Here is a 16,998-nt window from a genome sequence, read left to right as displayed (position 1 = left end):
ATAATTTAGGACCCGATCCAGATCCATTTTTTTCAAGGAGGATCCAGATCCTGCCCGAATCCATAGGGTCCAAAATTTGAAGATCCAGATCTTTAAAAAATGAATCGGAATCCATGAATCCGGATAAGGTCCATTACCCACTGCCATCTCTACCCGTGATCAGAAGTAGTTTCTAAATTTAAACACCATCTCAAAGATTTACCAAGAAAAGTAGCATACATGCATATAAATGAACCCCGTATGGAATATCTATTTAACACAACGCACTTTAATTTTTCACATGGATTTACACACACTACTGGCCTATTGCTGTAGTTTGCGAGCAGGCCACATGGATAATCCCCTAAATTAGGCCGCTTCCTTGACAACTTAATTATTTTGGAAGAAAACTAAGTCAAATACTTCTAAAAGCTAAGTGGTTTATTCAACATCAAGAAATGACCAAAACTCGTTTATAGCAATGAAGAACAAACCCTTATTCCATTTTATAACTGCCAAACCTTTTCAAATACTTTCAAATACACTTTCCATTTCATTACCACAACTATTAATCATATTACAAAACCCTCAAAAAAACACAAAACACCTCAAATTATCAACATGAAATTACCTTCTACTACTACAACAACAACAAAGCACAACAACAATGGCAAAAGATTCATCATATCTTCTTTATTCTTCATCTTATTTCTTTGTACCTTAGCTTCCATCAATGAAATAAGATTTGATCACTTATTAAATCTTAGCAAATGTGCTTTTTCTAGAACACCCTCTCTTCTTGCTAACTCGTCCTTAGATTATTCATCATCACCCCTTAATACGTTAAGAACAATCAAATCGTCTTCTTCTTCTTCTCCTTCTCCTTCATCGAATGATGATGACATTCGGATTCTCGTCGGGATATTAACGTTGCCGGATCAATACCACAAGCGCCACTTCCTAAGGATGATCTACGGTACACAATCTCCGGAGGGAGCAAAGATAGATTTGAAGTTTGTGTTTTGCAACCTTACAAAAGAAGATCAAAAAGTACTAGTTGCCCTAGAGATTATGCGTCATGATGATATTATTATCCTTGATTGTAAGGAAAATATGAATAAGGGTAAGACGTATACTTATTTTTCTAGCTTACCTAAACTATTTAACAACAATGATGGACCTAATCCTCCTTATCATTATGTCTTAAAAGCCGATGATGACACTTATTTTAGGTTGGAAAATCTAGTTAAGTCATTAAGGCCGTTACCTAGGGAAGACTTGTACTATGGTTACGTTATACCGTGCCCTAGTATGGACCCTTTTAAACATTATATGTCCGGTATGGGATACTTAGTTTCATGGGATTTGGTAGAATGGATTGCGGAATCAGATATTCCTAAGTCTCATTTGGAGGGTCCAGAGGATAAAGTATTTGGAGATTGGATCCGAAATGGGCACCGTGGTAAGAACCGGTTTAATGCTAAATGGTCCATGTACAATTATCCGGATCCACCTACAGGATGTACCCATGAATTGTGGCCGGATACAATTGCTGTTCATCTTTTGAAAACACAAGAGAAGTGGGTCAAGACATTGGAATATTTCAATGTTACCAAGAATCTTAAGCCATCAAAATTGTATCATATATCTTAAGGTCAATTTTTTTATAATAGTAGTAGTATATGGTTTTGGTCATTCTTTTTATTATTGCCCATTTGTTGATGTAGTAATCTTTTGAGTATATTATTATACTTACTAATAAACAAAAGCTCATTATTTTGGCCGCTCACGATGAATGTTAATTATACTTAGCTTGTATGGTCTCATATATTATTTTTTGATCCCCTTTCAAGTGGTGTATGTTTGAAATATTATTTAGAAACTTTGCCGTTTTTTCACACATTCTAATTAGCTTTATGAATTTCATACAAAAGAATTATTATTTGACATAATTTTACTCAATATATAAAATAAAATAAAAATAAGTATGATAGACTTGACTTGCTTTTAAGTTGGGTGGATTTTTGTGTAGGTGCCAAGGCGCCTAATTATGTGAAGGTGTTAAGGTGCCAAACCAAATAGCGAGGCTAAATGCAGGTCTAAAACGTGACAAGTCGCGGATTATAATGCCGACTTCACATGATTTGTCAATTGTAATGCTTAAGTTTGTTAACCCTTTAATTTTACTTGCGTCATAAAGCAATCTTCTGTTTCATACAGATTAAAATTTTGTTTACTAACGTATATATTAATTAAGAAACTAAGCTTCCTAAGAAATGTCTAGAAAATATTAGAAACTTTAAGAATTTGCTCATTATTCGGGTTTTGTGGGGTTAAATCATCGAACTCTTGTGAAGTTGTGAGGACCTAAGTCCTAAAGTGTTTCGCTAGGCGGGGTGAAACTGAAGGCAACACAAAAGATAATTTAAAAGGAGAGGGGAAAACAAGTGTTATGAATAGCGTGTAAAGCAGGGGTGTTAATCACGTCAATAAGAAGTGAGATAAAAAGAATGATGATTAGAGATACAAATAATGTAACAATAAATGGGAGAGTAATGGGATAACTAGTTGTTGGATCCGGGCGATGTCTCAAGTTATTTGATAATATAGAAGATATGTACTATACGTATATCTTATAGTATATATAGAAGATATACTATAAGATATACGTATAGTACATATCTTAGTCAAATATTTCAGTTATTGTCATCTAATATTTACGATATCATGAGTATCTTTAGGATATCATGAGTATCTTTAGCTTTCAAATCTATTTTTGTATCAAATTTTTTAGGAGTTGCCTTCACGAAAAGGATCTAAAACTACTAGCTAGTAGAGTGAACAAAATGGCCAACCTTAGGAATACTATCTCAACATGTTATAACTACTAGTATGAAATACTACCATCCAATATTCAAACTAAGCTAAATTTGAACTAATGATAACGAAAAAACCTTCCAACATCAAAGTTGAGAGCCGAATTCGATATCCACTAAATATTTTGAGAGAGAATTTTCTTTTACCATCTCCTACTCTCAAAATATCTACCCACAAACTCAAGTAGGTTAACCTTCAAAAAATTATGGTCTAATAAGACTCCTTTTATCTTACCATAGGCTCCCCTAAAAAAAAATCTTACCATAGGTTCTTACCATAGGATTCACAGTAAGGAAAAAAAAATTAAGATTCCAAAGTATATCACCATATCACACTAACATCACCAGTACATGATTCTCCCAAGTAAAGGCAGCCATTTTAAGACCTCCACGTTGCAAATTATTGCATATCACCATAAACAACATTCTTACACGTTAGCACCAAAAAAAACAACACTCTTACACGTACACTAGCTACCGCCACATAGTGCACCAGGCCATTTGCCGCTTTGAAACTGCCGCATGCCACAACATTTCGGGGATACGAAGCAATCAAAAACCTAACCTACCTACATGCATATTCCGAGCACTCCACCACACCCTTAAAACACCCCAAAAAAATATAAACAAACTATTACCATGATAAACAGTTCACTATTTGGCGTCCTAATCTTATGGATAGCAACTACATCGTTTATGTTTGTTACATTAGTTAGTGCTGAAAACTATACCAGTTTTTCACACAATAACATATACCAAGTGACAGAAAATAGGAAGTTGGTGGGTGCAGAGAGAAAGTTTGTGAGTTTTATAAAGGAATATGGGAAAGAGTATAATACAAAGGAAGAATATGTACGCAGGTTGGCAATTTTTGCGCGGAATTTGGTCAGGGCCGCTGAGCATCAGGCATTGGATCCCACGGCGGTCCACGGTGTTACGCCGTTTATGGACTTGTCTCCGGAAGAGTTCGAGACCAGGTTCACAGGCCTGAGGCCTAGTAGAAGCGGTCGCGGCGCCGGTGATGGATTCATGAATAGTGAGGGGCTTAGGCCGGAGGCACCTCGGTTGGATGTTCGTGGCTTACCCAAGAGTTTTGATTGGAGGGAGAAAGGGGCTGTTACTGATGTCAAAATGCAGGTATATCACTATTTTCGTTTTGTGTTAGTTGTCATACTAGTAACTAGTCTTATATGTACGTTATATTTTTAATTAGTCTTATATGCACGTTATATTATTTTTTTTATATATAATGGAGATAGAAATACAGTTATTTTAGTTATTTTTCTTAATTGAATCAGGTAGTTCATTTCTGTTTTTTTTTCATTTTTTTGTGTCCCCATGTATACGTGTTGTCTTGTACTTTTTCCGTTTACAAATAGTTGAATCATTTCTAATTTTCATGCATGTCGATTTATAATTTCAATCATTAAGATCTTTAATTATTAATAAGTAAAAATTATAAAAAGTTTATTTTAAAAATTTTTAGATCGAAACGAGTCTAATAAGACCCCACATGATTATGTTTTTCCTAAAATATGAATCATCAGAGACAATCTGTAAGATGTGCATAGTGTACAAAATAGAAACAGTCTAACTATTTCTAAACAGAAGAAGTATAATAGAGATAGAAGTGATCATTTTGGTCCAACCCTGCTCGAAAATGGGCTGGTTTTGGATACAAAATTTTAGCCCGTGTTTCAGGCTCGGCCCGACGCGACTCGAGTTTTGGGGGAAAAACCGGGCAACGCGAATACGAAAAAAAGGCTAAATTTTAGACCGGTCCAAAAAAAGTCCGCTTGATCCAGTACGAATTACCATGTTTTGCCGCTGGAATTTCAACCCGAGGCTTGGCCTTGCCCGAAGTTTTGGTCCTAAACGGACCCTTTTTTTGGCAAAGTTCGTCCCGGCCAATGATCACCTCTAAGTAATAAGGACAATCAATAAAATATGATGGCAAATATAACTATAATATACCCCCATCCCGCGAATGAGAATCGAACAACATGTAGATACCTATAACATATACTTCCTATGTTTCTTTATGACGCAGTCGGAAACTATGAAGATTAGCAAGCACTAATCTCGAATAAAGAACAAGCAGTTTCACAAGCGATGAATCTGTAGAAACTCCGGAATTCACCAGAAAGAGTATAAACTCTGTGATATTATTAAAAGTCAAAAACTGCCTTCAAACATTGACCTAATAATGTTTAAATACGTTAAACAAAACCCTAAAACAGAATTAAAGAAATAATTAAATTCGAAAATAATTAAAAAGCTTATTTCGGGCCTTAAACGGACCCGGATGGCCTAAAAAGCCTATACATCACAACATAGCGGTGAGTTTGACTCGTTGGGCTGTTCCGCTTTCGAAAAGGTATCAGAATAGTCAATCGGACTCCGTCGGCCCAATTTCCGCAAAACAGTTTAGGCTTTTTGTCGCAAATCCTTTTCAAACTTTTCCGCCAATCTGCCTACGTCACTTTAGATGCAACATTCGCTTTTTTTTTAGTATATTAAAATAATATTTCATCCAAAAAAACAGAGGTAGTATATACTGTCTGAATGCCTTGAATTTGTAGTCTAGCGTTTTGTGCTAGTCTCGCTATTCTGGCCGTTACCTTTTGGAGTTTTGGTACATGGGGTTTATGGTTTTATATCCTGTTTTAGGCCTTATTTTGTTGACCTTAATTAGAAAGGTAGTATGGGAACCTTCTAATTGATTTTGCCCCCGTTCTGTATTATTCCTACTCTCTCCCTCTTCTCAAAGATTTTAGATACGGTTTCTATTGTGGTGCTAATACATTGTTAGTGAACAACATTAAATTCGTTTGTCTATTGTTTGTTGTTTTTAATTGCTTTATTGCTTTCATTTAAACATATAAGGTAATCTATATACATTAGTATGCGTGAGAGAATCCTAATTTTGAATAATCAGGGAACATGTGGATCGTGTTGGGCTTTTAGCACCACCGGAGCTCTTGAAGGAGCTAATTTTATTGCGACAGGAAAGCTATTAAATCTTAGTGAACAACAGCTCGTGGATTGTGATCACAAGGTGAGCTAGTCATCAATTAAGTAGTTCCATATATCGAGTGATATTGCAAATATTAATTTGCAAAGAATAGAGGGATTAATTTTCGAACTTATGTATGTGTAAAGTGTGATGTGAACAAGAAACACGAGTGTGATAACGGGTGTCATGGCGGTCTTATGACCAATGCCTACAACTACTTAATGGAGGCAGGAGGCCTAGAAGAAGAGGATTCTTACCCTTACAGTGGCAAACAAGGCAAATGCCAATTTGACCCCGACAAGGTGGCTGTGAAAGTTGCAAACTTCACCACTATTCCAATCGACGAAGAACAAATTGCTGCCTATCTAGTTCATCAGGGTCCTCTTGCAGGTGAATAGATCATACCTCTTATGACAAACATCTGATGTACTTTTGAACTTGATTCGATTTATAAAACTCTTATGCCTGTTTTGACAATGTGCAATACTGATGTGGCTTTTGTTGGCTATCATGTAGTTGGGTTGAATGCTGTGTTCATGCAAACTTACATTGGCGGAGTATCGTGTCCCTTAATATGCGGAAAGCGATGGATAAATCACGGTGTTTTGCTCGTTGGGTATGGCGCGAAGGGCTACTCGATTCTGAGGTTTGGTTACAAGCCGTATTGGATCATCAAAAACTCATGGGGCACGAAATGGGGAGAAAATGGATACTATAAACTGTGCAGAGGCCATGGTATGTGCGGCATCAATACAATGGTCTCCGCGGTGGTTACTCAGCCCTCATAAGTTAATTATATAACCATTTGTTGCTCTCATTTAGTTTGAATGGACAAAAATGCAGTAACAACTATAGCAAGCATGGTCAATCAGGTTTTAATTAGGCCCATTAGGTTTTGTTTCCTTTTTTTCACAGAATGGTTCTAGTTGTAGGACATCAAGTTTCTACATTAGTGTATTGTTTTTTTTTCTTCTGTTTTTAGCATCTTGACAAGGTGTTTGATAAAAGTGAAGGATGTTTATGTTTTGTTAGACATGCGCTAGTTTTTGCTTCAAGTCTGTCATATCTTCGGGTATACCTAAAGAATGTAATAGTGTAAAACTATATTTTCTAGTTTCCACTATCAACTTCACACATAGGATATAGATCCGGCTGTTGTTTAGCTCAAATATATTTTGCCTTGTGTAATTCTCACTGTTGGCTAATGATTCCTGAAGTGAAGTGATATTTGTCTAGATGAAAGGAGCAAATGCGCACAAAGTACTTTTGAGTACACCTAGTGTTAGCGTATAAAGCAATTAGGTGTGTTTCCTCGACACCTTTATTTTACTTGAGTGTGCGTGTTGGCTTATGTTTGACACGATATGACACTTGGAAATTTCATGTCAACCAAATTTTTTGGCATTTTTCTACGAAATAGATTGAATCGTATACCATATTCTGAGTCTTGAGTAACATAGAGATATACTATCTCAAACATAATTTAGAATTATCTTAGCTTGTACTGAAGAGGAGCGGCAAATGAAAACTACTATCTTGTTGTTTTAGATGTGACATTTGTCTTTTTAATAAGTGGATCGTAAAAATTAAATGCTACATAAAGAAAACATAGCCATATAGGTATGTAGTCTGCCTGAGATGTTCATTTTTCAAATGCTAATTGATTTTATTTTGGGTAAAGCAGACCGAATATAACTAGGTAATAACACAGTTTATTGTTGTAACATTTCGTGATCTGATACAAAGTTTGTAGTTTAATATGCTTTTAACTCATGGGTTGGGTAAGATCGGGTGAATTTTTTTGGCTCGTGTGTAAATAAAAAAAATGGATTTAGGATGATCTATTTTTGCTTTTATGTGGATGTTATCTATCTTAGTTGGTAAATTATTGTGGGGTTGATATTTAAGATATGAGATTGAATCTCGTCTACATCACTGTACTTAGTCACTCATTTACATCAAAAAAGCATGAAGAATTTTATGGCAAACTTAAATAAAAGATAGGATGAACTTTATAAAACATAACTTGAATTTCATTCAGCTCGACCCGCCCTTTATCAGCCTTTCTCCGTTCCTCCTTCTCTGCTTAGCTCTGGACTTCTGTTTTTTTAGTTAACCCTTTTCCCTTGAACACACACGTCAATGCACTATTTTAAACATTTATATCTCTATTATCAATAAGCAAAAATTACAAAAAGTTGATATTATCGAAATTTACGTTAAGGCGAATCTAACAAGATTCCATATGACTATATTTTTCTTTAAATACAAACCACATCGTCAAAGTTTCACAGGTAAATATTATATAAAGTCAAAATGGATCATTTAAAAAAATCGAAAGAAGTATGAAACATTGAGTTTTTATAAAATTAAAATATTGAATATGAGTTCGATTCCTAGTAAATCCGACCTTGACCTAAACCATAGTTATACCCATCCCTATTCCCAATGTGCGAGATTTAGGAATCGAACATATGTTGTGGGTAAGTTGGGGGTGGTAAGAAAGAAAAAGAAGCCCAATTCAAAGCACTAGGAAAAACAAAAAAGGGTCCGAACACAACACACGAAACATTTCCGCCGCACTTCATTTTCCGCCGTCACCGTCGACGGCGATTTCCTCACTTTTCCGGTATCACCATTTTTATACTTCTTACTTTCTCTCTCCTCCTTTCACTTGCTTTTTTAATGGCGTCTACACCATTTTTAACTTGAAGGAATTTTAATTCTTTTTAGGTGTTTTTTTATTATGTGATTGTCTAATTATTTCATTACAATCCGAAGATTTGATGAGTCATGGATCAAATCAACTTCATTTCTTAAATATCATAAGCATTTTTTTTTAATTAATCTCGAACTATTGTTTTTGCTGAATGTTTTTTTTGTTAAGCTAATCTTTTAATGTTATTATTTTTTGTAGGGTTTAGCTGATAAATCTTTGTTATAGTTGAAAGAGATGGGTCCTACTTCATTTCCTGATATTGGCAAGAAAACCAGAGGTAATGCGGAAATGTTGTTTTGTTTTTTCTTTATTTGCAATTGTTTCATAGCATTTTAGTAGATTGTTTTTAATAATATGTGTATATTATACTGATGTAATCGTAATTGGTTTGGATTTAGTTTAGTAGAGTAGTTAATTTTTGTAGACAATTTCAATTTTGAATTTGGAGAATTGGAGTGTGAGGTTTTTACTTGTTGATTCATGTTAATTGAAAGGCCTTGTTTATTAGGGTTTAGGGTAATGTAGGAAAAAGCTTGTTCGCTCGTTCGAGGGAAGATGTGTTTTTTACTTTTTTTACCTTTCTCAGTAATTTGATAATCTGATATTTGATATACTTAGCAGGAGGAGGTAATAAAGGAAGATAGTTGAGGGGCTAGTGGAATTTTTCTGGTTTTTCGTAACTCATTGCCATTAGTAAACCAATACGAAATTTGCAATATTTTCATGAATTCCCAATCAACTCCCTATCCCCATCCTACCCTTTGATCCCCAAACTCCCATTCTACATAAGAAACGGGAAAAAATAGGCAAGTTGAACAGAAAGGTGAGTAATGTGATATGCAGAACACCAAGATCGGGTTTTTCTATAAAAAAAAATTAAGGTAAAGGGAATTATTGTTTTGATAGGGGAGTTTTTTTTCTCCTTACATTTTGTTTTTTGAAAAAGAGGCCTGAGTCTTGCATTCTGAAGAAAAGTGGAGGCTTGAAGCCTTTTTTCGCTCTTTGATGGACACGAGGTTGATCTGTTCTGTAACCACTGTTAATTAGATGACTATTACATTTCTATTTCTAAATTGCTTGATGATGCATGTACTAATCACAAGGCTATATATCTCTATTCTTTAGTCAACAATCATGCATCTTCACCCAGGTCGATTCGTTATTTGTTGCTGGCTTTCAGTGATCTGCTGAGTGAAAATTAAATCTTTGTGACCTATATTACTATATGTATCTTGAAGTTCCTTAATTTATTGATATGGTGTTTTCTTTAACTTGCAGATATCTTAATGAAAGATTACAACTTTGATCACAAATTGACTTTGTTGGTGCCGAGTGCCACTGGAATGGTATGCTTTGTTTCCATCTTAAAGTGGTCGCTTCTCATACAATTGTAGGTCTGCATGACTTCCTAGTTTGCTTCGGTGTAGCTGATATGACGAAATGCTGACGATTGGCTATTATAATTTAGATGACCTTTTTTTTTTCTCCATGAGAAAATTCTGTATACTGTACTAAAATCAAATTTGTGAGGTTGTCATTCATTTAGCTGGGGTTTCTAATGACTAGTAATGCTCCAAGCCTCCAACTTGATTATATCTTAGTCACGAGTCATGGCACTAGACTGCTTAGTTTTGGATCTCCTTCTCTTCATTATTTGTAAGTTGCAATGAAGGACCATTTTCAAGATTCCTCTTTAGAAGTACACTTGCCTTTCGTGTGTCGTCCCCCCCCCCCCCCTACACAGAAAAGTGCTATTATAGCCTGCACGGAAGTTAGATAAAATCGTGTGGCTGTGTTCGTAATGTTCACCTGATTTTGGTGCATAATGTGCTCTCTTGTAAACTACAGGGAACTAAGCGTTTTTTCTGGTGCCTTTCAGCTTTCTTGTTAGGTAGCCAGTACTTGTATTATCTCATTCTTGTGTCTGTTGATGCTGAAGTAGTTCTGGAGTAGACTCATAATATTTTGTTAGAAGATGCTTTATCGTTCAATTCCTACTAAGATGAGTCAGAAAGTCTTACATGGGAATCAAATGAACTAAGACGGAGACTACATCCATCCTGAAGAAGCTTTTGCTGAAGTAATTTTTTTTCTTACTGAGACGGACCATTTTTCTTGCTGAACTATCCTTGCAAGTAGAAAAAGTAAGATGGAGACCACTATCCTTCTTCACTTGTAGGACATAGACATAAGTAAATAAAAAATATATATTTTGCTACGCCTCAGCGCAGAGGGTAGTGAATATATCTTTCCTCCCTACCGGAAAAGACATTCGAGGATATGCTACTTTTGATCATTTTGGATCTCCTAGTTTTGATGTTGTTTTCTTATCTGGTTAGAGTTTTACTTTTGCTTAAAAATGGAACCGCGACTTTTCTGCACGAGTTTTATCAGTAATAGTCTTTTGGTATTATGCTGTACACTTAGAGCTTACTATGCAAATCATTTATTTTTCTGTAAGAATATATCATTCACACCAGGTTGTGAGTGAAATGATGGATTGTGGGCAATGTCTTTCATGATAATTTTGATATATTTCATATTAAACGGTGTTTCTTTACTCGAATTGGTCTTATTTGTGTATGTATAATGCTTGCTGATTTGTTTAGTACTAGAAGTCTGAGATTGTCATTCTTTGCAAGCAGGGATTGACAGCCACTGGTGTCAAGAAGGACCAAGTTTTTATTGGTGATATAAGTACTCAATATAGGAGAGGGAACACAACTGTTGATGTGAAAGTTGATTCTTACTCTAATGTAAGTAATTTTTTTTATGTATCCTTATTTTTTTCCTCCTAATTTATCATCTATCATTTGCCCCATATCGGTATTTGTTTATTTACATGTGAAGCTCACCTTCATCTGGTATGTTTGTCAGTCAAAACTAAGGAGACCTAGAGGCTAGGATGTTGTGATCTACAACCCAAGGTTGTGCTAACAGATTTTGGTCTTCTATTGTATAGGTTGCCACAAAGGTGACATTTGATGAAACATTACCCGGCGTCAAAACAGCTCTTACCTTTAACATTCCTGATCAGAAATCTGGCAAGGTCTGTACATTTTTTTCCTTGAAGCTTCTTGTATTCGTATCCTTGTTTACGTGGATATTGGCTTTGAGTAGTTTGCACTTGAAATATGGTTATTGCACTGTAGAAGTGGTAGGACATTTCGTTACTATTTTTGCCAGCAACCTTTGGTCGTTTGATGTATTGTTCTCCCAAAGCTTTAGCTTTAGCTTTCGTTTGTGACACAAAGAAAGAAGAAGAGACCACAAGTTCTTGATTAAAGAACAAAAAATCATCGCAAAAGTTTCTTTTTCTGCGATCCAAGTTATGGTGTTCCCCTTAGAGGCCTAGACCATAAGTTCTGGAGTAAAGAACAAAGAACCATTACAATAGCGTGCATTCTTACCATCCTTGTGACGGTGTTCCTCCTGTACCATTTCCTCATCACGTGCGTACCTTTAAAAGCTCTTCTATTTGGGGTTTTGGATCTCGTTCTCCTCTCCTTCCATTTGGTGGCCTATGCTTGCTTGCTGACTCTTGCTTTAAAACCTCTATTCTCTCTGTCACTCTCTCATGCATAAACACCGATCAATTTGCTTTTGTGAGGAAGCATATGCACCACCCTACTTTTAGCTTTGGTCAAGGGTTTTTACATCCAGATCAAAGTACCCGGTCCTCCTTTATCACGTCAATTCGTTGGAATTCTAGAAGTGGATCGTGTGACTGCTACATCCTGACATGTATTCTCAGCTCTAGTGCTGATGAGTGCTTTGTATCACGGGTTTACTGCCTCTTAGCTCCTATTTCTGTAACATGTCTGAATCGATATTCTAGATTGATTTTTTATAAAAAAATCCTTATTAGCCATAGTGATATCTCATATAGCTTTTATCCAGGGTTTATTATATTATCTTGTTCGTGTTAGAACTTTGAACTATCAAATATAAAATCACTGAGAATTGGGAGAAGCAACATATAAACATTAAATCAAGGCACATTGAGGCGATAGGGATCCTAGTGCGCCTCATTGAAGTGAGCGCAACTATGGGAACTTGAAAAAAATCTGATGTAATAAAAAATTGTGCCTTTGGTGCGTGGTGCACTTAGGTTCGCTTTTGTGCGCCTCTTTGAAATTGCCTCGCCTAGCACAAAAAAAGGGGCTTGGCCCCTATTTCCTTGCACCTCAGGCATACTTTTTTTATAAACTGGATAGAAGTGCGTAGTGGGCTAACAGAGTCAACAGTGAGTACTCGTAACCCAGCCAATATTTGCAAGTGCTCGAAATCAGAATCAGATATATTCTTTTTGTCGTGTACCTTGATTGACTCTCATATGGGACAGGTACGCGATAAAATACTATACTAACAAGAATTATCGAGATAATATTGATAAAGTAAACTAGAGTATAAGCTAATTAAACAATGACATGCATCAATAATTTAAGGCTTAGGATCATGGCTAACTATGTATTCAATTTGAGATTGCAAAGAAATATATCAAAAACCTAATAAGTTAATCTATCTAGGGGTCATGTGACTTTTCTCGATTAGGATCCATGGTTAACTATGTATTCAATTTGAGATTGCAAAGAAATATAACAAAAACCTAATAAGTTAATCTATCTAGGGGCCATGTGACTTTTCTCGATAATAAGCCCCCTCAAAACTCTCCTAGCCATTTTGCCTATTGCTAAGTCTATATGAAATTTAATCTCTCAATGCATAACTTCGTATTTGAAAGGCTAATAGACAAGTTTGATCTAACTTCCATACTAGCACAAAGATACAACAATAAGAGATAGATAGAACTTAAAAACAATAAAATCATTATTATCAATCCTTCATAAACATACATTAATTTTTCCACAACCCTAAACTAATCACTCATAATTGAAAGAATCATTGAGACCTAAGTAAGCATTTATGATGAACAAAAAAGAGAAAATACTAGAAATAGAGAAAGTACCAACTTGAAAAACAAATCTGGAAAATAGTTGCTACTTCCATTGAATCTTTAACGTAAATTGTGCACAAGAAAGTGAGAAACTGATGTGCTGGAAATTAGGTTTAACAAGAAAAATAGGTACTTAGGAAACTAATGACAGAAAATAAGTCTCTTTGTATGCCTTCTTCTAACAACATATTTTTTAGGCCACGAAGCCTATCCTTGAAAATAAATGAAAATGTGTGAAAATTCGCATGTTCGCCTCCCACTCGGTTACTCTGGTGATTCTGCCTGCTCTGGCCCATGCTCAGTTGCTACTGTACGGGAAATACAGAAAAACCTTTCGTCTGGTTTCCCAGGCGAGTTTTCCCAGTAGGGCATGTAGGAAGCAAAATTTGAAAATCACGTTTGCAGACTAAGGTGCATCTGGCGGTCAGTGAGGTGAATTTCTTCTTGGAAAGTTAAAACTGCCCGAGATAGGGCAATATTGGCAATATTACCCGGTGGACAGCGTGAACTTCAAATCCAGTCTTCCTTAGCCCATTTCGCTCCAAAACTTCTTCACTTAAACCGCACAGCTTCCGGCTTTTCTTTCAGATAATCAATGCCTCCAAAGGCCGGCTCGCAAGCAAACGATGTCCATCAACAACTCTCGAATTCGGCTCGGAAGGTAGATATATATTCCAACAATAATGCCAAAGGACAGGGGCTTAAAATACTATGTAAAATGAGCATATCAGAGAGAAAGAGCTATACACTCAGTTTTCTGTTGTTCTTTTCTAATTTGGTTACAAGAACCCATCTTTTCTATACCTGTTTGACACCTTTGCCAACATTCAAGATCTAGGTCTAATTATTCAACTTATTGAATAGATGCATGTATGTCTTAATACTCTTATGTTAAATACTTTAGGTAAATATGTATCATTTGATGAGTGCCTGACATTGTTTTGTATTGAATCAGCTAGATGTGCACTACCGGAATTATCATGCTGCAGTGAACTCTAGTATTGGCTTGAATCCTACTCCTGCTTTAGACTTCAATGCTGCCATCGGCAATGAAAACATAAGTTTGGGTGGAGAGATGGCGTTTGATACTGCATCTGCCTCACTTACCAAATACAATGCTGGGGTTACCATCAACAAGCCAGATTTTTCTGCAGCTTTAATACTGTATGTATAATGCAATTGCTAGTTTCCTTTGTGTGTGGAGTGTTACTTGTCAATTATTCCCTTGATTGATAACTGATTTGCCTTTATTGCAAATGCTTCAATTCCATGTTTTGTATGCTTCATAGATTCCTGTTTGTTACGAGCATTAACTTCATTTCACTTGCTCTATATCTGTTGCTTTTCCTGTTATTTTCTTTGGAGCTGCATAATTGGTGATTTGTAATTAGAAATGACAGGAAACTGCCATCATCCTAAATTAATATAACTACTTGTTGCAGTACCCCCCTGCTCGACCCGTGAGTGATCTTGTTGTTCATGACTGCTAGTCTTTTAGTTTGGTTGTGAATAGAAAGCTTTTGCAGTTTTGTGTCTCCAGTCATATTCATGAATTAATCTGTAATCATCTTATATCACCACAATCTCTAATCATCTTATATCACCACAATTACTAATCTCCATGTTTCCTTTCAATTTCAAGCGTAAAAGATGGAATTGCCTCTTAAGTTGGAAAAAAAGGTTGGGTTATGTTGGCAGGTGTTGCAAATTATGTCGGTTCGCTTAGATTGTTGTATGAGTTGAAAACTCTGCAATGCCGAGTCAGTTGGTATTAAATTATTTTGGAAATTATCCATGGTATCCATTTACTTGAAACATTGTTTCATAGTAACCTTATCTTACAAATTACAATGAGGAGATCTCTCCACAGTTACCATGGATAGTTTTCTAGTGTGTTCTTCGTAGTGTAGGGTTATTTTAGAAAATGTTCAAGTGAAGGTCTTTTTTAGATGATTGTTTTTTAGTACAGGATCACTCCTATATTATTTCCCCAAATATTGTAGAAAGGTTGAAAACCTTTGAGTGGAAGACAATATAGAGAAGCTATAATAGATGACATATTGGACAGGAGTAACCTACCCTACGCCCTATGCCCTACGCTGCATGTCAAAAACAAATTAAAAGATGGGAGCCAGACAGAAAACTGTTCAATGTTTTGTGCATATTTTATCATTGCCCTGGAGGGCTATTCACCTCATTCATCTATCACACTTCCCTTTTATATGCTAATATTTTTATGGATTTTGACACACTATCTACTCTCAAATTAGATTTGAAGCGTCAATCTGAGCTTATGCATACTAATGACCCATTAATTTTAAGTCCTTGTCAAATGAACAAAACATCTGCCTTTTGCAAATTTTTGGCTGCAAATTGGTGATTTCATGAATCCTTAATGGTCTTTGTTGTTTTCTTCTCTGGCCTTGCATGTATTTCTTTTGATGTCAAAAATTGGTGCATATTGGAGTGTGACATGCTCTATAAATGCAGGATGGATAAAGGACAGACTCTCAATATTTCTTACTTTCACATTGTGAATCCATCAACAGCTGTTGCAGCTGAAATGATTCACAGATTTTCCAGTTATGAGAACAGATTTACGATTGGTAGCTCACATGTAGTTGATCCTACAACATCAGTGAAAACTCGTCTCTCCGACAACGGGAAGGTCGGAATGTTGTGTCAGCGTGAATGGAGGCCGAAGTCGCTGGTAACTTTTTCAGCGGAGTATGACACCAAGGCCACTAACACAGCCTCTAAATTTGGCATTGCCCTCGCTCTTAAACCTTGAGCTCGAGCTGCTACCGCCCTTAAATCTGGCATTGATAGATTTGTTTCAGACCATACAAAATTTTAAGACCCAAAAACGGGTGGTGTTTTACCCAAATGTTGAAAACTAGAGACTGAAATGTATCTATGAGTAGACCATTCTAAAGCATTGATGGGATTTAGACCCAGTTTTGGATAGTTGAATGATACAAAAATCAGCATCACAACGATTTCTTTACTACAGATAAATTTGTGCTGATAATGAATCTCGTTTTCAGAGATTGTCTCTGTTCTTTGATCTGATAACATATCATGTTATAAGCATATCTTGTATAACACTTTCGGAAATTATAATATTATCTATTTCTGAATCTCACTATTAATAGTGTTACCGATCATGCGTAAAGCACGAGTCTTTCATGGCCTGTTTGATTGCTGGTAATCTGGTATGATATGGTGAGTAATGACAGATAAATACGTTGTGTGTCTTTTAACTTTGTAAAGAAATTCATGTGAATGTTTATGGCACTGGAACTTGATTTTTAAACATGTGTTTTTCCACAATTTTTCATTATCACTCTAGATTATATCTAAAATGATAATGAATAGTAAATAAGAATTTGTGAAGAAGATGGATTTACTAGGCACATTGGAATTAGTTTCTTTACATATTAATTAATAA

At 35.7% G+C, this 16,998-nt stretch overlaps 3 protein-coding genes across 3 annotated transcripts; all 3 read left to right on the top strand.

Annotated features, from left to right (window-relative positions):
• Window positions 1-347: 347 nt before the first annotated feature.
• Window positions 348-1,777, top strand: LOC104902418 (uncharacterized). Its single transcript, XM_010690192.4, has one exon. It carries the CDS (start codon window positions 601-603, stop codon window positions 1,630-1,632), a length of 1,032 nt encoding a protein of 343 aa, XP_010688494.1. The 5' UTR covers window positions 348-600; the 3' UTR covers window positions 1,633-1,777.
• A 1,576-nt stretch (window positions 1,778-3,353) lies between these two features.
• LOC104902417 (probable cysteine protease RD19D) lies at window positions 3,354-7,040 on the top strand. Its single transcript, XM_010690191.4, has 4 exons — window positions 3,354-3,992; window positions 5,794-5,913; window positions 6,018-6,261; window positions 6,388-7,040. The coding sequence occupies exons 1-4, from the start codon at window positions 3,495-3,497 to the stop codon at window positions 6,657-6,659; spliced, it is 1,134 nt and encodes a 377-aa protein (XP_010688493.1). The 5' UTR covers window positions 3,354-3,494; the 3' UTR covers window positions 6,660-7,040.
• A 1,281-nt stretch (window positions 7,041-8,321) lies between these two features.
• LOC104902416 (mitochondrial outer membrane protein porin 4) lies at window positions 8,322-16,692 on the top strand. The gene is made up of 7 exons (XM_010690190.4): window positions 8,322-8,500; window positions 8,789-8,867; window positions 9,869-9,936; window positions 11,236-11,346; window positions 11,553-11,639; window positions 14,503-14,711; window positions 16,038-16,692. Exons 2-7 carry the CDS (start codon window positions 8,825-8,827, stop codon window positions 16,336-16,338), a joined length of 819 nt encoding a protein of 272 aa, XP_010688492.1. The 5' UTR covers window positions 8,322-8,500; window positions 8,789-8,824; the 3' UTR covers window positions 16,339-16,692.
• The last annotated feature ends 306 nt before the right edge of the window (window positions 16,693-16,998 follow it).

This window comes from Beta vulgaris, chromosome 8, assembly GCF_026745355.1.
Source record: "Beta vulgaris subsp. vulgaris cultivar EL10 chromosome 8, EL10.2, whole genome shotgun sequence".
Taxonomy (NCBI): domain Eukaryota; kingdom Viridiplantae; phylum Streptophyta; class Magnoliopsida; order Caryophyllales; family Amaranthaceae; genus Beta; species Beta vulgaris.
Note: the sequence above shows the minus strand (reverse complement) of the source record. Positions and strands in the feature narration are given on the sequence as shown.